Raw genomic sequence first — 23,247 nt, 5'->3', positions numbered from 1 at the left:
CTAAGGCTCCTTCGACAGCACCTTCCAAATCTGTGACCTCTACTACCTAGAAGGACAAGATGCATGGGAACACCATCACCTGCAAGTTCCCCTCCGTGCCACGCACCATCCTGACTTAGAACTATTTCGCTGTTCCTTCACTGTCGCTGGGTCAAAATCCTGGAACTCCCTTCCTAACAGCACTGTTGGTGTACCTACATCCCAAGGACTGCAGCGGTTCAAGAAGACAGCTCACCACCACCTTCTCAAGGGCAATCAGGGATGGGCAATAAATGCTGGCCTAGCCAGCGACACCCACATCCCATGAACAAATAATAAAAGTTTGCTGAAAGCCTAATCAAATGATTTTAGAATTACTGAGATGACCAACTATTGACCAGAGTTGCTAATCCCCACCAATTATCCACCGATTCCCACCAATTGTGCCTGTTTCTAAAGAAATTCGGGTGGGTGACAGGTCACACAGGAAGGGCTGAAGTTAATGAGCCCACTAGACGGCGATGTTCCCATGCATCATGTGTGCGGCCATGCCAATATGATTACCGAATGGGCGGCCATTTAACATAATGGAGACGCTGTCACCCCAGTCACGTGTCAAGTGTGGGAAGCAAGGTGCTGATTACGGCATCAGCTGACAGCGGATCAAGTACTGGCACTATCTCTAAAAGCCTGCTAGCCCTGCCTTGCAGTCTACAGAAGGTTAGTTTATTGTGAGGCATAAAAAGTCACAGCACTGTTTCTTTTCTTCAACACTCAACACCCCACTTTGAAGAGAAGGGAGGATGGCAGAGGGTAGACCAAGGGTGACCTTGGCCATGAGCTCAACACAGCAGTGGCAAAGCGAGAGAAGGAACAGGAGCCTGGAGACTTCTCCCACTCCTCTTCCTTTTCTGGTGAGCAGGGAAGCTCCAGCGAGCCTTGAAAGGGAGGAGGAAAGGCTGCGCTACACATCTGGGGGCTCCCCTCAGGGCGCTCCGAGTGTGGACACCGGCTCCTCAGCCCCTTCGTCAGTGAGCTCAGCTCCAGCATTCGCAAAGCCTGAGGAGAGTCCTGCACCAGTGCAGGAAGCCTTCAGGTAGCCGTGGCCCTCCAGGCCTCAGGCACCTGGAGGATGGCCACTGAAGTTGTCTCAGGCCAAGGGTATCCTGATCAGCAGCCTGCCTCCAGCACAGCTGCTAGCGCAGGGGTCATACTGTATAGGCACACCCGCAAGCATATTAAAAGCACCTAGCCACACATGGGTATTCACGGGTGACGCAAACATGTTATTTGGAATTTAATTAAGTTCTCTTTTGTGCCAATCATTAGCCATCATTGTGTGAAAACCATGTTCCAACATACCTTAATTGTGAGCGTCTGACTTCCACCCTACTCCTTAGTGCAGTGCCAATATAATCACGGCCCTCATTATCACAGCAACGTGACTGCAGATATCATTAACATATGTTCTCCCATGGGCACGAACATGCATTGCAGCTGGTCGGCATTCAGGGAACACAGATGGAAAGGTGGCTGCAGACTACATGCATGAAGGTGAGTCTTTACTGGATTCTCGTTTAGTGGACATCAGGGTGGCTGAAAGCAGGTCATTGTGAGGTTGTCTCTTGCCTCCTTTGTGTGTCGCTCAACATGTCTGGCCTCGATTGCCATGTTATCATCATCCATTGCTGGTTGTGCCTGTCTCCTCTGCATTCTCCTCGTTGGAGGATGATTGTCGCTCAGGTATATCTTACTCCTGTAAGGCCTCCTCTCTCTGTAGTGCTATAATGGTGCATAGCACAGCAGACCACCAAGATATGCTAAGCCCTCGCGGGGGCATTCTATAGGGCTCCACCAGATCGATCAAGGCAGCAGAACCTCATCTTCAGCAGCACAATGGCCTGTTCAATGGTAGCTCGGGTGGAGCCGTGGAAAGTGTTGTACCTCGCCTCCACTGCATTGAGATGGTTCCTCAAAGGCATCAGAAGCCATGTCTTCAACACAGAAAATAGGAGGAGTAGGTCATTTGGCCCTTCGAGCCTGCTGCGCCATTCATTATGATCATGGCTGATCATCCAACTCAGTAGCCTGTTCCGGCTTTCGCCACATACCCTTTGATCCCTTTAGACCCAAGAGCTATATCTAACTCCTTTTTGAAAACATACAATGTTGTGGCCTCAACTGCTTTCTGTGGTAGCGAATTCCACAGGCTCACCACTCTCTGGGTGAAGAAATTTCTCCTTATCTCAGTCCCGAAAGGTTTACCCCGTATCCTTAGACTATGACCCATGGTTCTGGACTCCCCCATCATTGGGAACATCCTTCCTGCATCTACCCTGTCAAGTCCTGTTAGAATTTTATAGGTTTCTATGAAATCCTCCCTCACTCTTCTGAACTCCAGCAAATATAATCCTAACCGACTCAATCTCTCCTTATACATCAGTCCCGCCATCCCAGGAATCAGTCTGGTAAACCTTCGCTGTACTCCCTCTATAGCAAGAACATCCTTCCTCAGATAAGGAGACCAAAACTGCACACAATATTCCAGGTGTGGCCTCACCAAGGCCCTGTATAATTGCAGCAAGACATCCCTGCTTCTGTACTTGAATCCTCTCGCTATGAAGGCCAACATACCATTTGTCTTTTTTACCGCCTGTTGCACCTGCATGCTTACCTTCAGCAATGGGTAGCCCTTGTCCCCAAGAATCCATCCCTGAAGGCAAGTGGGGGGATTGAAAAGCTGAGGCACCTGGGACCGTCCAAGTATGTAGGCGTCATGACTGCTTCCTGGGAAGCGGGCACATACCTGCTGGAAACGCTTTCGGTGGTCACAGACCAGTTGAATGTTGATTGAATGGAAGCCCTTCCTGTTGATGAAGGTGGCTGGCTGGTCTGTTGAAACCTTGGTGGTCACATGCGTGCAATCTATCACACCTTGCACCTCTGGGAATCTAGCTATGGCCCCGAAAACGATCACTCTCTCGGCCTGACTGTCAGGGTCGGTCCGGTAGCACACACAGATGCCGGCCCTATAGGACAGAGCATTGGTCACCTCCTTGATGCAGCACTGCGCAGCAGCCTGTGAGACCCACACATGTCCCCGGTGGATCCCTAGAAAGATCCAGATGTGTAGATATTCAGTGCCACGGTATCTTTAGGGCCAATGGCAAAAGGTGACACCCAAATCTCAGAGGTTGCAAATCACCCTGCAGAAGCGTCAATAAGCCAGTAATGGCCTCCCTGCAGAACCGTAGTCCTCGATGGCAATGTGCCTGGGCATTTGGAGGTAGGTGATGCGAGCTCTGTATACTCTCTCATATACATGGACCCTTCTTGGCCTGGCCAGCTGCTGCTGCTCTCGTTGTGGAGCTCAGGGTCAGCTGCCTCTTGGGCCTGTCTCTGCTGGGATGTATGAGAGCCATGGCAGGTGTCCTGGGGCCTTCGGATCGCTTCAGATGCAGAGAGGAGCCTGCCTTGGCAACTATGCTTATAAATATTCGCTTGGCAAAATGCCTGATGTGCCTCAAGACTAAAAATTACTGTGGAGCTACCATCTTTTCCAGCAGTGTGAGCCACCATACACTAACACAGCATTTATTGTACCCTCCAGTGTCCCCCGATACACCCAACCTAACCCCTTGCAGAGCCCGCAATACACACAACCCCCTTGCAGTGCTCCCAGTACATACAACCCCCTTGCAGAGCCCACGATACATACAACCTCCTTGCAGAGCCCTCCATACACTCAATCCCCTGGTAGAGCCCCGACACAACCGCCTTGCAGAGCTCCCCGATACAACCCCCTTTGCAGAGCCCCTGACACACACAACCCTCTTTGCAGAGTCCCCCAATACACACAACCCCCTTGCAAAGCCCCGATAGACACAACATCCTTGCAGAGCCTATATCAGCAGAGCAGCAATGGCCACAGAACGCTCCCCTTCCCCTGCTCTGCAATGGTCAGGATACCTCCCTGTTGTGGCATGGAGGCCTCACGCCTCGGTGCCGCCACCTTTTAACAGTCGTAAAGCTGAAGGCACATGAGTGCCACATTCCATTCACAAAATCACGGTCCAGTCATTAAATTGGAAATAATTACATTTAAATTCATGTCACACAGTGAGGCGCACTTCACATTCACATGTGAGCAGGAGCAGGTGCTGGAGACAAGGAAATCAGTGGAGAGTCCCTGTTGGAGGACACACAATACTTCAAGCTCTGCTTAACTGGACACAGATACTGAGCCTCCCTGAGGCGGGGTCATTAAATATTTTTAAGGCAGAGGTAGATTCTTGTTAGGCAAGGGAATCAAAAGTTATCGGGGGTAGTTGAGAGTGTGGAATTCGAGACACAATCAGATCAGCCACGATCTTATTGAATGGCGAGGCAGGCTCAAGGGGCCGAATGGCCTACTTCTGCTCCTAATTCCTATGTTCGTATGTACTCTTTCTAGACCCCTCATGATTTTGAACACCTCTAGCAAATCTCCTCTCAACCTCTTTTCCAAGGAGAACAACCCCAGCTTCTCCAATCTATCCTCTTAACTGAAGTCCCTCATTTCTGGACCCATTTTCGTAAATCTTTTCTGCACCCTCCCTAAAGCCTTCACATCCTTCCTAAAGTGCGGTGCCCAGAATTGGACACAAAACTCCAGCTGAGGCCGAACCAATGTTCTAGAAAGGCTCATCATAACTACCTTGCTTCTATTTGTAAAGTTCAGGAAGCCTTTTTAACCACTTTCACAACCTGCCCTGCCACCTTCAACAATTTGTGCACATACACTCCCCGGTCTCTCTGTTCCTGCACCCCCTTTAGAATTGTGTCCTTTATTTTATATTGCCTCTCCTTGATCTTCCTATCAAAGAATATCACTTCACACTTTCATGTGTTAAATTTCATCTGGCACGTGTCCACCCATTCCACCGGCCTATGTCCTCTTGAATTCTATCACTATCCTCTTCACAGTTCACAATACTTCCAAGTTTTGTATCACCTGCAAATTTCAAAATTGTGCCTTGCACACCTGAGTCTAGGTCAATAATACAAATCAAGAAAAGCAGTGGTCCTTGTCTCGACCCCTGGGGAACCAGTCTTCCTCCAGTCTGAAAAATAACCATTCAGCACTACTCTCTGTTTCCTGTCACTCAGCCAACTTCGTATCCATACTACCACTGTCCCTCTTATTCCAGGGGCTTCAACTTTGCTGGCAAGCGAATTATGTTGCACTTTATCAAACACCTTTTGGAAGTCCATGTACACCACATCAGCTGCATTAACCTCATCAACCTTCTCTGTTACCTCATTGAAAAAGTCAATCAAGTTAGCTATTGCCTTTAACAAATCCGTGCTAGCTTTCCTTAATTAAGCCACACTTGTCCAAATGACTGTTAATTTTGTCCCAGATTATCATTTCTGAAACAAAATCAAGATACTGTGGATGCTGGAAATCTTAAACAAGAACAGAAAATCCCAGAAATACTCAGCAGGTCAGGCAGCATCTGTGGAAGGGAATACAGAGTTAATGGTCAGAATTTTACGCTGCCCCAGCGGGTCAGATGGTGGCATTGGGGCAGCGTAAAATTGAGCGGCAGGCTCCGGGAGGCCTACCCGCCCCAATTCCGCCTCTGAACATGTTTACGGAGGTCAGGCGGGGGGTGGGAAACGGCCCGAGGCCAATCAAGACCCTTAAATGGCCACTTAATAGCCACTTAAGAACCCTCGCACTCCTCCACGGGTATTTTACCCGTGGCAAGCTGGTGTGCCAGGGACGTGAAAGGCAGGCCCAGCGATAGCTGCCGGCCTTTCTGCGCCCCGGGGGTAGGGGCGGGCAGGGCAGTCAGGCACAGGGTGCCCGATTGAGGGCCGCCCCTGCCTCCCAACCCACCCTGGGATCCAAGATGCCCCCCTCCCTCCAGATGACCATCCTAGTCTCACCAGGGCACGGCCGATCCCCCTGGTGAGGCACCCCAAACTTACCCACTCTCTCGGGTCCATGGCATCGTCTGGTCCACAGTCCCAGCAGTGGCTACCGCTCCCACTGATTGGCCAGCAGCTCACTGAGGCGGGACCTCCTCCCTCAAGCGGGTGGAAGTCCCGCTTCGGGCCAATTAAAGCCTGGGGATCCGTAAAATATGGGATGGATCGCCAAGCTGGGTGGAAGCGGGTTCGTCACTGACATTTACGTCGGAGTCTGGCTCCCGTCCGCCCACTGTAAAATATCGGCCAATGTTTCAGGTCTGTGTGATCTTTCATTTGATTTAACACACACTCTACCACCTAGAAGGACAACGGCAGCAGATGCATGGGAACACCACCATCTGCAAGTTCCCCTCCGAGCCACACACCATCCTGACTTGGAACTACATCGCCATTCCTGCACTGGGTCAAAATCCTGGAACTCTCTTCCTAACAGCACTGTGGGTGTACCTATCCCATATGGACTGCAGCAGTTCAGGAAGATGGCTCACCACCACCTTCTCAAGGGCAATTAGGGATGGGCAATAAATGCCAGGGGCACCCACATCCCCTGAATAAATAAAAAAAACTTCTTGCATTTACATGCAATGAGCGCCCTTGTGGCTTTTATGGTACCTCTCCCCTGGATCAGTGGTAGAGCTCCTTACAGTAGTCATGAGCCAAGTCGTCGGAAGATAACCCTTGTCTCCATGGAGCCACCCACTCACTCTGAGTGGAGGTGTTAAAACCTGTGGGAGATGTGACTGTTGCAAAGTGAAAGAATCATGGCAGCTTACAGGACATCTTGCACAGACATGCAAGATAGCTTTCCGGTCATCATACACAAGCACTGAGGGAGTGGAATTCCTTCCCGAGTGATAAATACTCAAAGCTGATCTGAGGGCGCCTTGATTGGCACCTGTGTGCAGTCTCTGACTCCCTGTACCTGTGGGAATTCAGCCACTGCAGCAAATGCGAGAGCCCTCTGGGTCTGACTGGCCTCATCAATGTCAACGTGGACATCGTCAAAATACACTTGTGGGCAGCTGATAGGTGACATCTGCAGGATTTCACAGCAGATCCATGGAAGGAACTGGAGACAGAGAAATTTAGGGCACTGGCAACCTTGGCAGGAACTGTCAACCTTGACAGCCACTGGCAATGCATGCCCACCTCGAAGGAGGTCATGTTCCAGGAGGCTGCAGATGTCAGCATCGATGTACCGTGAAAGCCTGAGCCTCCCGAGGCATTGTTGCTCTGTCATTTCGAGGAAGCGATCCTCTGAATGCATACTCTGTGCTGGGGATACTGTCTCCTTCGAGCTGTCCGGTGGAGTGGCATGTGGCTATGGAGAAGGCAGCTACTGTTGCTGCTCCTGGTGCTCCTCTTGTTCCTCATCAGAGGACCATGATATAGCTGCATTAGTTGCTCCCATGCTGCAGGGAAGGCTGATAACTGTGAAGTTCAGATCAAGATGAGTAAAGTAGGTGGAATGACTTCCAAAAAGTTGGAAATCACCTTTAAAATAGTGAAAGCGCATTCGGAACAAGTGCCGTGAACATAATCCTTTCCAATAGGCAGGGCAGCATCTATGTAGTTTCACTGTTTAAAGACTTTCTAGCCTGTCAGTTTCATTCATCAAGGACTCCCCGCGATGCTCCAGCCTTGTTGTCCCTGGTGGGTTCCACACAGCTTGGGAAATGCATTCGTTGGCTGTTAAAGCCTGTATTCAGGGTTAAAGGCTCAATTAATTGATTAATTACATATTTAAATGACTGACCCGACAGCTCAACGGGGGTTTCCCGCTTGCCTTGGAACATACAAGAACACAAGAAATAGGAGCAGAAGTAGACCACGTGGCCCATCGTGCCTGCTTGCCGTTCAATACGATCTGGTTGATCTTGGGCTTCAATTCCACTTTCCTGCCCACTCCCCATATCCCCTGATTCCGTGCAAGACCAAAAATCTATCTATCCCAGCCTTAAATGCATTCAATAATGGTGCATCCACAACCATCTGGGGTACAGAACTCCAAAGATGAACTACCCTTTGAGTGTAGTAATTTCTCCTCATCTCAGTCCTAAATGATCGGCCCCTTGTCCTGAGACTGTGCCCCCGCGTTCTAGATTCCCCGACCAACGGAAACAATCTCTCAGCTTCTACCCCATCCAGCCCTTTCAGAATCTTGTATGTCTCAATGAGATCACCTCTCATTCTTCTAAACTCCAGAGAATATAGGCCCAATTTACTCAGCCTCTCATCATAGGACAACCACCTCACTCCAGGGACCAGTTTGGTAAATCTTCGCTGCACCATCTCCAGTGCAAGTATATCCTTTCTTAAATGTGGAGACCAAAACTGCACACATTATCCCCAGGTGCGGTCTCACCAAAGCCTTGTACAACTTTCGTAAGACTTCTTTATTCCTGTACTCCAATCCCCTTGCAATAAAGGCCAACATGCCATTTGCTTTCCTAATAGCCTGCTGCACCTGCATGTTAACTTTGTGCGTTCCTTGTACAAGTATACCCAAGTTTCTCTGAACATCAACACTTACCAGTTGCACACCTTTTAAAAAATATTCTGCGTTTCTATTTTTACGACCAAACGGAACAACTTTACACTTCCCTACATTATACTCCATCTGCCATCTTCTTGTCCACTCATTTAACCTGTCTATATCTCTTTGCAGCCTCTGTATGTCCTCCCGCAGCTTACCTTTCCACCAAGCTTAACAGCAAACTTAGATATATTACTCTCTGACTCTTCACCCAAGTCATTAATATAGAGTGGAAATAGCTGAGGCCCCAGCACTGATCCTTGTGGCACCCCAATATTCACTGCCTGCCGACTTGAAAATGCCTCATTTATGCTCATTCTCTGCTTCCTGTCTGTTAATCAATCCTCTATCCATGCTAATATATTACCCCCAATACCATGAGCCCTTATCTTGCCTATTAATCTATAATGTGGCACCTTATCGAATGCCTTTTGGAAATCCAGGTATACTACATCTACTGGTTCCCCGTTATCTACAATAATAGTTACATTCACAAAAAATTCAACAAATTTGTCAAATAGGATTTCCCTTTAGTAAAACTATGCCGACTTGTTCTAATCATACTATGCTTTTCCAAGTGCATTGTTAAGACTTCTTTAATAATAGTTTCCAGCATCTTCCCAACGACTGATGTTAGGCTAACTGGCCGGTAGTTCCCTGTTTTCTCCCTACCTCCTTTCTTGAAAAGAGGTGTAACATTTGCCAACTTCCATTTCTGAATCTAAGGATTTCTGGAAAATCATAGCTCTTGCATCCACTATCTCTTTTAGAACCCTAGGATATAGACCATCTGGTCCCGGGGAATTGTCAGATTTTAGTCCCTCAAGTTTCTCCAATACTTTTTCTTGGCTGATATCAATTTCCTCACTCTTCTTAGCCCCTCAGTTACTGCCTATTTCTGGTATGGAACTTGTGTCTTCTACTGTGAAGACAGACACAAAATATTTGTTCAATGCATCTGTCATTTCCTCATTCCCCATGATGATTTCTCCTGTCTCTGCCTCTAAGAGACCAATGCCTACTTTAGCTACTCTCTTCCTTTAAAGTACTTATGAAAGCTCTTACAATCTGTTTTTATATTGCTGGCTGGTTTATTCTCATTCTATTTTTTCCCTTTTTATCAACTTTTTGGTGGCCCTTTGCTAGTTTCGAAAACACTACCAATCCTCAGACTTGCTACTATTTTTTGCAACATTGTAAGTCTCTTCTTATAGCCCAATACTCTCTCCTTAACTTCCTGAGTGAGCCACGGATGCGTCTTTCTAGACAAATTTTTGTTTTTGAATTGAATGTACTTTTGTTGAACCCTTTGAATTGTTTCTTTAAATATTTCCCACTGTTCATTTACCGCCATACCTTCCAGTCTATTTACCCAATTAACCTTAGCCAGTTCTCCCCTCATATCTTTGTAATTGGCTTTGTTGAAGTTTAAGGTTCATGTTTGTGATTGAAATGTGCCACTTTCAAACTTGACATGAAATTCAATGGTATTATGATCACTATTTCCCAGTGGATCTTACCCCAGTGGAACCCAGACATGGACATGTTGGTTTTCTGACATGCCAGCATTTTTTGGGGGATGTAATACCTCCCCTGCCCCTCTTGGCAGTTAAAATCCTGCCCTATGTCTCAGGTGTGGAGTTTGAACCTGTGGTTTTCTGACTCGGGGGAGACTGCTACCACTGAGCCACGGCTGACACACCAGAAATCCAGCCAAGTTCCTATTTTTTGTTTTGTAATCAAAATCTGCTGATGGAGGAAATATTTATTTATTTTTATTTATTGATACAGCGCTGAAACAGGCCCTTCGGCCCACCGGGTCCGTGCCGACCAACAACCACCCATTTATACTAATCCTACATTTAACCCCATATTCCCTACCACATCCCCACTATTCTCCAACCACCTACCTACACTAGGGGCAATTTACAATGGCCAATTTACCTATCAACCCACAAGTCTTTGGCTGTGGGAGGAAACCGGAGCACCCGGCGGAAACCCATGGAGACAGGGAGAACTTGCAAACTCCGCACAGGCAGTACCCAGAACTGAACCCGGGTCGCTGGAGCTGTGAGGCTGCGGTGCTAACCACTGCGCCACTGTGCCGCCCTGGTAAGTGTATTATAGGAAAAACAGGAAGGGATACTTAAAAAGTATTTAAATTAAAAATGAGAAGATTTTTGTGGCTGAATTATATTACACAAACAAATAACTTCTTACATTTAATGTAAAAGCCATAAGGAGTTCATACTCCATCTAATTTACATTTTCGATACACACTATTAATGCAGCAAAAGTGAGTGCCTGACTTTTGGGTTCCGCTCACAGAGGCAAAGTACCACGGAAACTCACTTTTTCTGCCTGCGACCTGACCAGCATGTTTCAGCTAAAGGTTGCCTTTTGGAAGAACAATTCAGTTTGAGATCAGCATCACAACAGGAGTTTAAGGCTGTAATCCTCCATCACATGCAAATCACAAAATTAATCATTACATTAAACTATTGTTCAATTACAAAACTTGGAGGTACAAATATATTTGGACCACTTCCCAAGAAGACAAAGATGGCAGGAACACAAGATATATGCAATGCTTAGAGCAACTGGGAACAATTACAAACCCAGTGTAGTACTTTGACCCTAAATAGACACAACACTGGATTCTAAGCTTGGTTGCACTGAGGAAGGGGGAAAACAGGAAGGTTGAACATGTTTCCTATGAATTGCAAATATACATACAATGTTTGCTTTATCAGAGGACATTTGTTGAGTTTGCCTGTTTGTCCTGGTCCAATTTAGAGAAGGCAACCAAGTATACTTAGAGCATTTAAAATTTTATTAATGAGGTGTAAGGATATTCAGCTGGAAAATCTGCTGTGCAGTTATGGTTGAATTGTTAATGTAAATTGCGCAATATTTACTTCAGTCTTTGTTTGAAGAGACACTAGATTGAGTATTCTGACAGATAAAAAGAGATTTCTAAATCCATAGTTGCAGGAATTTTTAAATGCATGTTAGAGGCAGGCAATGTACCCGCTAACTTTTTTGTTGTGCACGGCAGATTAATTGAAGTGCATGGGTCCTTTGAATTTTTTTGTGTGGCCATGGTAACTTAAAGTTGCCGATTTGTGTTCGGCCTGTGTGGGAACTTTCAGGTTCCTCCACGACAGCGCATCTTAGAGGGAATATTGCAGACAGGTATTTGAACACAGAATCTTCAATTTAAATGCACAAGTCAGAAACATTGTTTATTATCCAATTAAGCAGGCTATGTGAAGAATCAATCTTCACTGAAACACATGCAGTCTATCTCCCACATTGCTTTTTAGAATCATTAGTCTGTGCAACTGGATCATGAAGTCTGATAGGGTACACTAGCTTAGTGGTTATAGTATGGGATTAGCAATCCAGAGGTTGCATGGGAAATTGAATTTATTAAAATCTGATCATTTGTGGGTTGGAACCAGATGAAACAACAACGAAAGAGGCTGAATTGTTGTTAAAACCCAACAGGCTCCTGTCATTGAGGGAACCTGACACCCTTATATGGTCTGGCCTACACGTGACTCCAGGTCCAACACTTAATGCTGCCAAGGCAAAAGGGGATGGGCAATATTTGTGGCCACCCAAGTCTGGAAAGTTTTTTTAAAAAAACAAAGAACATTACTTCTTCCCAGTTTTTTGTATTTCTAGTATTCATTATCACAAAAAATAATAGATCAAAATTAATGTAACAAAAAATCCTTATTTACTTTCGGTGGGGCAGTTGGGGGAAGTAGGAATGGAAAAAGATTCAGGGGTAAAATACCTATGGTACGCTAGTGTATCTCCTTGTGAAAAGCTACAGTGATACTGGAGTTGGTAGAGATCTGGGCACCTTCTTTAGTGGAAATGCAGGGAGCAGGTTACTTGCCTGGCTTCCTTGCTGGGGTACAAGTCACATGGCAATCCACATATGACACTTGACATATGACTTTCCAAACAGTATGTTGTTTTAGTGGTGAAATCAGTTAATGCAGAGCAGACCAGGGGCGATCAAATATCAAGCTTAGGATTGTATGAACTTTATGAGTCTGTACACACACAACCTTCCAAGTCATCAAGGAAGCTGAAGTGGGGAATATATTTAACTATTACATGGAATAAGGCAGAGTGGAAATATTTTTCTGTCATCTGTAACTTGCACCATATCTCCAATCTCTAGTCTTTTTTTTATTCTTTCATGGGATGTGGATGTCACTGGCAGGCCAACATTTATTGCCCATCCCTAATTTCCCTTGAATTGAGTAGTTTGCTAGGCCATTTCAGAGGGCAGCTAACCACATTACTATGAGTCTGGAGTCACAAGTAGACCAGACCAGGTAAGGACTGCAGATTTCCTTCCCTAAAGGGCATTAGATGGGTTTTTATGACAATTGATGATAGTTTCATAGGACTATTACTGAGACTAGCTTTCATTTCCAGATTTTTAGTTCACTGAATTTTTAGAAATTAATTGAATTTAAATTCCACCAGCTGCAGTGGGATTTGAACCCATATCCCCAGGGCATTAGCCTGGGCCTCTGACTATTAGTCCAGTGACATTACCACTACGCCACCATCTCCCCTCTTCCTTTCCTCTCTCCTGCCCAAATCTATGCTCACATCTTTTGTCAATCTCCCCATTTGAATTTCTTCAATTCAGCTTCAATATACCTAATGGGAGTCACCAACATCATTTTGTGTGTCTATGACCACAATGTGTTATTCCTCCTCAACCTTCCTGCAGCCTTTGACATGGTTAACCACACCAGTCTTCTTCATCATCTCTCCTCTGTGGGATTGCCATTTTATGGTTCCATTCCTAACTGCTTCAGCATTGCCAGCAAATCTACTGCAATGAATTCTTCTCTTGTACTCAGTTACTTCTGGTGACACCCTGTGTTCCATCCGAGCATCCTCCTAATCCTTAACCATATACTGCCCTGAACAACATTATTCAGCAGCATGGGGCCAGTTTTACTGCTTCACTACCACTAGTGGCAATGCCTTCGGCCAGCTTGCTCTTACACTTTGGAACTCCCTCCTTAAGCCTCTTTATCTTGCAACATGTCTCCCCACCTTCAAAATCTGCCTTAAAACCTACCTCTTTGATAGCACCTTTGGCCTTTGCTCAATTCCCCTGGGCTCCCTTCTATTTCCCCCAACTGTGAGGAACCTTGGGATATTTTGTTCATTAAAGGTACGTTATAAATGCAAGCTGTGGCTGTTTCTTAAGTGAATAAGGGCAGAAAAAAGGTAGGTGAATGGTATGGAAATAGAGCTAAACTGCCAGACGTCTTGGAGCAATGATTCTATGGAAGATAGTGATGATGCTTTAAGTTCCTTTCTTTCCCCTATTTGCATCTAGATTTTGACATGCATATTTTGAAGACTATTACAGCATTCAAAAGGTAAAAACTGCCCAAATGCATCAAGAGCCAAGTAAAAAAAAACCTGAAGTCAATTCTGGAACTACAATTCCAAACAGCTTGAACTGCGACATTCAAGATCTAAAATAAGCCATATCATGTGTCCAGATTTTCATAATCCAAACTTGCCATAGGGTGTAGGGAACTTTTGTTACCTCACAGGCTAATTAGACACAACACAAAGAGATCACTAAATAAACTGTAGCTATTGCTGATGTCCATGGAGGATGTCTGAGGGGAAAAACTGCATGAATTTAAAAAAAAAATTATTCTTAACCACATTCCAGCTGCAGCAAGAGTCTTTTGAATTTTATTGACAATGGTGGAACCCCTGTATATTCTCAATTATAAACATAAAAACAGTTATACTCACCAAGCTCCTCTCCTCTATCTCTTCGGTTTTCAATTATCTCCAGCAGCTGTTCTGCAGCCTCATTTACAGACATGAACCTGGGAGGCTCAAAGACCTTCTTTCCCCTGTCAATAAATATTCACCATTAAAACATATTTTCCCTCCTTTTCTCATAATTAAGACGCCATCCCCCTTCATTAATCTCAACTCCAACAAAAGGTTATGAAAAAATATCACAGCAGGACAATAGAAGTTACTCTTGCTCAATATGAAATCACAGAGTATCTTAGGTGATTTAAACATTTACTTTTAAAAGACAGATTTGTTTAAAGAATCAGATTTTATCACAAGTTGAATATTCACCTCGGTTTAAAAGGCTTATATGAAATATTACAAAATACAGTACTTGAGTTTGAGACATAAATAAACTAACCTGGTTACACAATGGGTCTAACAAAAGATAAGACATGCTGCTAACATTAAGAATGAGGAAAAATCAACTTTACAGTTCAATGAAAATTGAAAAATAGAATTCATCATGTGAGATACTTAGACAAATAATCAAATGAAGTTGTAAATGTCAAATCAATAGTTGTTCAGTAGTACAGAACTTGAGTATTGCTGAAAATAGAGAAATGTCGAAGTTTTTAGTCTTGCGCTCATCAGGACAATCTGCAAGGGTAACCAATGTAAGGGAAAACAACTTATACCGCATGAGAAGAGAGTGCTGATTGGTTGGCAAGTGAACTCTGATTGGTAGAGGCATTGCCAGTTTACGGGTGCCTGACAGCTAACTGCCAAGTTTTGTTCAAAATTTAAACCAGGCAGCTTGACTCTGATTGGTCGAGGCATTGCCCTGATGAATGAACCAGCGAATGGCTGTCACTTAATTTGTTCAGCTGAAACAGATGCAATGTTTGTAAATATTCTTTCAGTCTGCAAAGAACAGGGCCCTGTGCTTTAATATATGTAGCTTCCAGTACGCGCAAATGCACCACACTGTGAGCCCGACAATCTTAAATTGGTTGCAGCATAATTCTTAGCACACAGTGGATTATTTAGTAAATGTTGTCCAATCGCGGAATCACATCCAATGCTGGACACTGTGTTTTGAGTTTTGCAAGCAAGGGCTGGTTGGGTATGATCTGAACCTTGCCCATTGTGAACGGCAGAAGGGACATGTTGTTCGATACGATTCGCCAGTCTTTAATGTGATATGATCTCTGTTCTTTGCAGACAAAGAATATGTACAAACATTGCGCCTGTTTCAACTGAACAATATAAGTGACAGTCATTCGCTGGTTCCTTCATCAGGGCAATGCCTTGATCAATCAAGAGTGAAACTGTCTGGTTTAAATTTCAAACAAAGCTTGGCAGTTAACTGTCAGTCACCGTAAACTGGTGCATTCTCCATGGCCTCTACCAATCAGAGTTCACTTGCCAACCAATCAGCACTCTCTTCTCATGCAATATAAGTTGTTGTTTTCCCTTACAATGTTTACTCTTGTGGATTGTCCTGATGAGTGCAAGATGAAAAGTTTCGACAACATGTCTCTATTTTCACACTCAAGTGTCAAATAATGAAACCATGCAAAAAGATTACTGGCCCCATCTCATCATTTGCTTCTGAAGCTCAGCAGTAAAGCTGTAATTTTAAATACCAATGTTTCCCAACCAAATAGAACAAAGAACAGTACAGCACAGGAACAGGCCATTCGGCCCTCCAAGCCTGCGCCGATCTTGATGCCTGCCTAAACTAAAACCTTCTGCACTTCCGGGGACCGTATCCCTCTATTCCCATCCTATTCATGTATTTGTCAAGATGACTCTTAAACGTCGCTATCGTACCTGCTTCCACCACCTCCCCTGGCAGCAAGTTCCAGGCACTCATCACCCTCTGTGTAAAGAACTTGCCTCGCACATCCCCTCTAAACTTTGCCCCTCTCACCTTAAACCTTAAATAATGCTACAATTTTTTTTTTGTTATTCATTCATGGGATGTGGGCGTCACTGGCTAGGCCAGCATTTATTGCTCATCCCTAATTGCCCTTGAGAAGGTGGTGAGCTGCCTTCTTGAACCGCTGCAGTCCAAGGGGGTAGGTATACCCACAGTGCTATTAGGGAGGGAGTTCCAGGATTTTGACCCAGCGACAGTGAAAGAACGGCGATATAGCTCCAAGTCAGGATGATGTGTGGCTTGGAGGGGAACTTGCAGGTGGTGGTGTTCCCATGAATTTGCTGCCCTTGTGCTTATAGGTGGTACAGGTCGCGGGTTTGGAAGGTGCTGTCTAAGGAGCCTTGGTGTGTTGTTGCAGTGCATCGTATAGATGGTACACACTGCTGCCACTGTGCATCAGTGGTGAAGGGAGTGAATGTTTGTATATGGGGTGCCAATCAAGTGGGCTGCTTTGTTCTGGATGGTGTCAAACTTCTTGATTGTTGTTAGAGCTGCATCCATCCAGGGAAGTGCAGAGTATTTCATCACACTCCTGACTTGTGCCTTGTAGATGGTGGACAGGCATTGGGGAGTCAGAATGTTACACGCCACAGGATTCCTAGCTTCTGACCTGCTTTTGTAGCCACGGTATTTATATGGCTATTCCAGTTCAGTTTCTGGTCAATGGTAATCCCCAGGATGTTGATAGTGGGGGTTCAGTGATCAAATGCCATCGAATGATGTTATACTTCTCTGTAGATCGCTGGGAAAATACATGCACAGTGGTTAGCACTGCAGCCTCACAGCTCCAGGGACCCGGGTTCGATTCTGGGTACTGCCTGTGCAGAGTTTGCAAGTTCTCCCTGTGACCGTGTGAGTTTTCACCGGGTGCTCTGGTTTCCTCCCACAGCCAAAGACTTGCAGGTGATCGGTAAATTGGCCGTTGTAAATTGCCCCTAGTGTAGGTAGGTGGTAAGGAATATGGGATTACTGTAGGGTTAGTATAAATGGGTGGTTGTTGGTCGGCACAGACTCGGTGGGCCGAAGGGCCTGTTTCAGTGCTGTATCTCTAAAATAAAAACAATAAGCTAGTAAGGTCCAAATTGCTTGTGTTGAGTTACCCAATCCCAGCTAGGGTGACAGTGGAGGGCCTACAGAGCCTGGCTAAAGTAGAAAGGGGAAACATATTAAAGCGTAGGATGAAGCTGAGCTGTGTTTACCTCACTACCATTGTCCATAAGAAAACTAGCCACTCAGGCAAGGCATCAGAGGATCACTAGTGCCCATCGAACCATAAACCATGAAGAATTTCATCCTTTGGAAGAGGGGAAAGGGAAAAGACTTGCAGCAAAGTGGGGAAAAATAACCTGTTACACCAAATGAACCGAATATTTATCAACTGGTCTTAAATCAGTACTTATAGCTGCAGTAAAGTATTTCTAATAATGTGATAGAACAGCTTTATCATTAAGCATTTTAAAAACAAATGCTTCTGTCCAGTTAAGATATTATAATTTTGCAACAGACTTCAATTGTAATTTGTAATGAACGCTTAAACTGATGCATTGTGCAAGCTAACAAGACTGCCATCCAAAATAAACACAATTGAAGTATAAATTTCAAATCTTTCTCACTGGATGTTTTCCAGTTTGTCTGGGATTCTTTTCAAATGAGAACTTGAAAACATACAATTGACCTTAGCTTGAGTATGAATCTACTGGGCGTTACTGTCTAACCTAACTTACGGCCACACCATTTCCTGACAAGAAAAACTGATTTTCTTTGCATCAAGTCTGGCAAAATACTTGGTTTAATTCCGTTCAACTGTAATAGTGTGTATATACTACAGAAACTATGGGGGTAATTTACCCACGCAGGTTGGGCGGGTTCAAAAAATAAGTATTCAGAAACCCAACCCCAGCCCACCCCTGCTTCCACTTTTTTTTTTATTTCCAAAATATACTTTATTCATAAAAATCTGTAAAAAATACATTACCAGTTCAAACAGCACCAAGTCAAAAAATACAAACAGTGCAAAGGAGGTCCGTTTGCTTCATTACAATTGCCTCACAACCCTTCCATTTCACATTTGTCATGCCAATTACATTTTTACATTTTACAGCAAATGAAAATTTTCCTGATACAGTTCGAGGGGTTTCCCATGGATCCAGCCCCTCAGTTCAGCTTGGTGGGGGGACCTTACACAGTGGTCTTTCCCCATTGAGCCTTTGCTGCGGCTGCCCCAAGCTTTAGTGCGTAGTCCTAGACCTTGGAATGTGCCAGTCTGCAACATTCGGTCATGGACAACTCTTTGCGCTGGAAGACCAGCAAGTTTCGGGCAGACCAAAGGGCATCTTTCACCGAATTGATAGTCCTCCAGCAGCAGTTGATGATTGTCTCGGTGTGTCCCCCTGGGAACAGCCCGTAGAGCACAGACTCCTGTGTTACAGAGCTGCTTGGGATGAACCTCGACAAAAACCACTGCATCTCTTGCCACACCTGCTTTGCAAAGACACATTTCAGGAGGAGGTGGGCAACCGTCTCTTCCCCACCACAGCCACCACAGGGGCATTGTGCGGAGGGGGCGAGACTTCGGGCGTGCAGGAAGGATCTGACGGAGAGGGCTCTTCTCACCACCAGCCAAGCTACACCTTGGTGCTTGTTTGAAAGTTCTGGTGATGAGGCATTCCGCCAAATGACTTTGGCGGTCTGCTCCACTTTAATGGAGGCGAGATGGGGAATGACCTGCTTTCTGGAGACAGGCCCCAAACTTAAATATTTTGATAAAGCTACTTGCCTCACATTTTACCGCTGTTTTAAATTTAATGCTGGCTGTCCTGGACACAGGAAATCCGGCAGCTGAAGGGAGATGAGAAGGGCTAGCTAGAACATGTAACTGCATTTCCAGCATGGCTTTAGGCCAGAAGGAGCAAGAGCTTACCTACAGGAGTAAGACTCCTAAGCTCACCTGCAAACCATCCTGCAATCTGACACCCTTCCAATGTCAGATATCCTCCCAATAGCCAATCCCTTGCTGCTGCCTGCAGCCATAGGCCTACCTGCCTGACAGTCAGCCAGCCTCTCAATCCTATTGGCTGTGGCCAGGAAATCAATTAAAAAAATTCTAATTGGGTCCTGCCGCTAAATTCAGCAGCACCTCCAGGAAAGCCATACTTCTGGTTTACCCGGCTGCTGAATGTCCCCCACTACCCCATTCCCTTCTAATAAGTGCCAAAATGGATGATTCAAATATTAAAATGCAGATTGGGTAAATGTAGAATCTCGAGAGTGGAAATGAGAATATCACAATCATCTGCTTCTTAAACAAAGGGGCAACTTACCTCATTAGATTTTCTAGTGACTGTTCCTTTACTTTGATGTCTGTATAGAAGATACAAAAAGAAAGATTATTTAGTGGAAAAAAATCTACATTTGAGTTTCAGCCTGTTTGGGTCATAAGAAATAGGATCAGGAGTAGGCCATTTGAGCCTGTTCCGCCATTTAATAAGATCATGGCTGATCTGATTGCTGCCTTAACTCCACTTTCCTGCCTGTCCCCCATAACCCTGGACTCCTTTGAGGATCAAAAATCAGCCTTGAATATATTCAATGACCCAGCCTCCACTGCTCTCTGTGGAAGAGAATTCCAAAGTTTAACAACCCTCAAAGAAGAAATTCCTCCTCATCTCCATCTTAAAAAGGAAATGCCTTATTTTGAAACAAAGAATTTCAACAGCTGTCAAAACTTAGCAGGGGCCTAAACCACATATTTGAGGATTTCCTTCACGAAGTTCATGTCGAATCACTAAACTCCAGATTGTAAGGAGACTCATCTGTCTATCTTTGAAAGAAAGAGAAATCCTGCGACCTCCCCTCATTTAAACAAAGAGCAGGTGACATCAGATATTAAAACACACATGCACAAAAAGTCGTTCAGTTAATGATAGCAAATGTTGTCAATAAGTAAAATGGATCTTTATTTACTTGCTTAGTGTCATGCAGGAGCCCGCATGCCAAGAATGAGGCACATTAATTTTGCCACATGGACACTAAACTTCAAGTTGTTGCTGGGAAGAAAAGAGGGCCTTTTACAAGGAATTGCCAGGCCCCTAGTCGGAAAGACATTTTTGCATACTAGCAGACACTGCTTGGAACAAAGGAACCAGTCCCTGCTCCCAATACATAGAACGGACTAACTGGCTGTTGCAGTTTGGAATGGAGAGTTTGAAATTGGAGAAATAGTGTTTTGAAGACAGAAAGCTCCTAGATTGAGAACATCTCTCTCCTGTCTGCTCTCATCTCATTCTCACCAATTTTGGAATCCATTGAAGACACAGGAACCGCAAGAGAGAGAAAAGTCTCCTACAGTGAACGAGTTTTAAGAATACTGGGCCCCAATGAAAAGCAAGAATTACCTACAAGCAAGAACTATCTACAAAAGGACTCTACAGTGAGCTCGAAGCACAGTAACAAGAAACTCTTCAGATATTGCCTCAAACGTCTCCACTTTAACTTTTTTCTGCTCTTTTCTGTCTCTATTTGCATGTGCGTATCGCATATGCATGCTAGCGTGGGGCGCGGCGTGTATCCGTAGGCGGTAACTGAATTAGAGTTTAAGTTTAAATAAATTTCACTTTTCTTCTTTAAACCTAAGAAAGCCTACTTGTGCTCATTTATTTGCCTTGTAATTGGAAAGCGGTGAACAAGATTCACCAAGGGGGAGCTCAAAACACGGTGTGTTTAAAATTAAACCCTGTTATAGTAAGACCAGGTGAAGGCTGAAAGGGAACCCCTAGACCTCTTTCTCACCTGGTCGTAACATTAGCAATCTGTTACTTAATAGAAAACATAACTAAAACCTACAATTGTTTTATTGGTAGTGCATCTGAGCAATAACATACAAAAGCAATAAAGGGAAAATGAATTGGTTCTTTCAAATACAACTACATATTAAATAAACATGGCAAGAATTTCCGTTTTGGGCGCAAATTGCGCTCAAAACTAGGCTAGATTTCAGAAGTTTTACTTTGCTCAAGTTTCTACTCAAATTCATTTGCACATCTTTTTTTATTGTTCGTGGGATGGATGTCACTTGCGAGGCCAGCATTTATTGCCCATCCCTAATTGCCCTTGAGAAGGTAGTGGTGAGCTGCCTTGAACCACTGCAGTCCTTGAGGTATAGGTACACCAACAGTGCTGTTAGGAAAGGATTTTGACCCAGTGACAGTGAAGGAATGGCGATATAGTTCCAAGTCAGGATGGTGTATGGCTTGGAGGGGAACTTGCAGGTGGTGGTGCTCCCATGCATCTGCTGCCCTTATCCTTCGAGGTGGTAAAGGTTGTGGGTTTGGAAGGTGCTGTCGAAAGAGCCCTGGAGAGTTGCTGCAGTGCATTTTTTAGATGGTACACACTGTTGCCACTGTGCATCGGTGAAGGGAGTGAATGTTGAAGGTAGTGAATGGGGTGCCAATCAAGCGGGCTGCTTTGTCCTGGATGGTGTCAAGCTTCTTGAGTGTTGTTGGAGCTGCACCCATCCCGGCAAGTGGAGAGTATTCCATCACACTCCTGACTTGTGCCTTGTAGATAGCGGACAAGCACTGGGGAGACAGGAGATGAGTTACTCGCCGCAGAATTCCTAGCCCCTGACCTGCTCTTGTAGCCACAGTATTAATGTGCTGGTCCAGTTCAGTTTCAGGTCAATGGTAACCCCCAGGATGATGATAGTGGGGGATTCAGTGATGGTAATACCATTGAACATCAAGGGGAGATGGTTAGATTCTCTCTTGTTTGAGATGGTCATTGCCTGGCACTTGTGTGACACGAATGTTACTTGCCACTTATCAGCCCAAGCCTGGATATTGTCCAGGTCTTGCTGCATCTGGACATGCATTGCTTCAGTATCTGAGGAGTTGTCAATGGGGATGAACATTGTGCAATATTCAGCAAACACCCCCACTTCTGACCGATGATGGAGGCAAGGTCATTAATGAAGTAGCTGAAGATGGTTGGGCCTAGGACACTACCCTGAGGAACTCCTGCAGTGATGTCCTGGAGCTGAGGTGATTGACCTCCAAAGATCACAACCATCTTCCTCTGTGCTAAGTATGATTCCAAGCAGCAGAGAGTTTTTCCCCGGATTCCCATTGACTCAAGTTTTGATAGGGCTCCTTGATGCCATACTCGGTCAAATGCTGCCTTCATGTCAAGGGCAGTCACTCTCATCTCACCTCTGGAGTTCAGGTCTTTTGTCCATATTTGGACCAAGGCTGTAATGAGGTCAGGAGCTGAAAGGCCCTGGCAGAACCCAAACTGAGCGCATCAGTGAGCAGGTTATTGCTGACCAAGTGCCGCTTGATAGCACTAAAATCACTGAAAGTAAAATCTTCCATGTGCAATTGTGCAATGTTTCAGAACGCAATTTAAAAAAAATATTAAAATATATTCTTGATATATTTATGATAACATGGTGCAGTTTTATGAATTTTGCTGAAAATGGATTTATCACAAAAAATAATTTTTAATCAGAATCCAGTCCACCAACTGTGAGTAACCCGATTTTAAATAAATAAAAATGACTTTTAAGAACTATACAGAACTATTTACCAGTTATTTGGTGTGCAGTAATCAGTTTCATGGAAAATTAAAAAAAAACTTTTACAATGTGCCTTTTAGTATCGTTGTGCCTGAAGAAAACAAGTTAATTTTAAGATATTCCTCGAAAGCCCATAAGTGGCCACAATTAGTGGAGACTCACAGAGGTGATTAATGCCATCTGCGGATGTGGCCAGTTTCTACTGCAATGTTTTTAAACTAGTGCAAAAGATTGTGGAAATTAAATTTGCATTGGATGTATATTGCACTTGAAATTCTTCATTCTTTTGTGCTGCTTTGACTGAAAAAAAAACTAATGGCCACCCGCACCCATGATGCTTTATGCCTTTTGGAACCCTTGGGTTTTGATGGTACAAGCAGCTAAATGGTGTTACCACTATGGATGAGAGTTAATTAAAAGTGGGAA

The 23,247-nt window shown here is 44.7% G+C and overlaps 1 protein-coding gene across 1 annotated transcript in view; it reads right to left on the bottom strand.

Annotated features, from left to right (window-relative positions):
* The window catches only part of dph5 (diphthamide biosynthesis 5), a 121,673-nt gene that overhangs the window by 5,335 nt on the left and 93,091 nt on the right, over positions 1–23,247 (bottom strand). The window contains exons 5-6 of the mRNA XM_068037557.1: positions 19,571–19,610; positions 14,315–14,418 (exon numbers count right to left, since the gene is read on the bottom strand). Coding sequence (XP_067893658.1) covers positions 14,315–14,418; positions 19,571–19,610 — 144 coding nt within the window. The remainder of the gene's footprint in view (positions 1–14,314; positions 14,419–19,570; positions 19,611–23,247) is intronic.

The sequence above is a fragment of the Heterodontus francisci genome, chromosome 8 (assembly GCF_036365525.1).
Source record: "Heterodontus francisci isolate sHetFra1 chromosome 8, sHetFra1.hap1, whole genome shotgun sequence".
In the NCBI taxonomy this organism is placed as follows: domain Eukaryota; kingdom Metazoa; phylum Chordata; class Chondrichthyes; order Heterodontiformes; family Heterodontidae; genus Heterodontus; species Heterodontus francisci.
The sequence above is the reverse complement of the archived record's forward strand: the minus strand, read 5'-3'. Positions and strand labels throughout refer to the sequence as shown.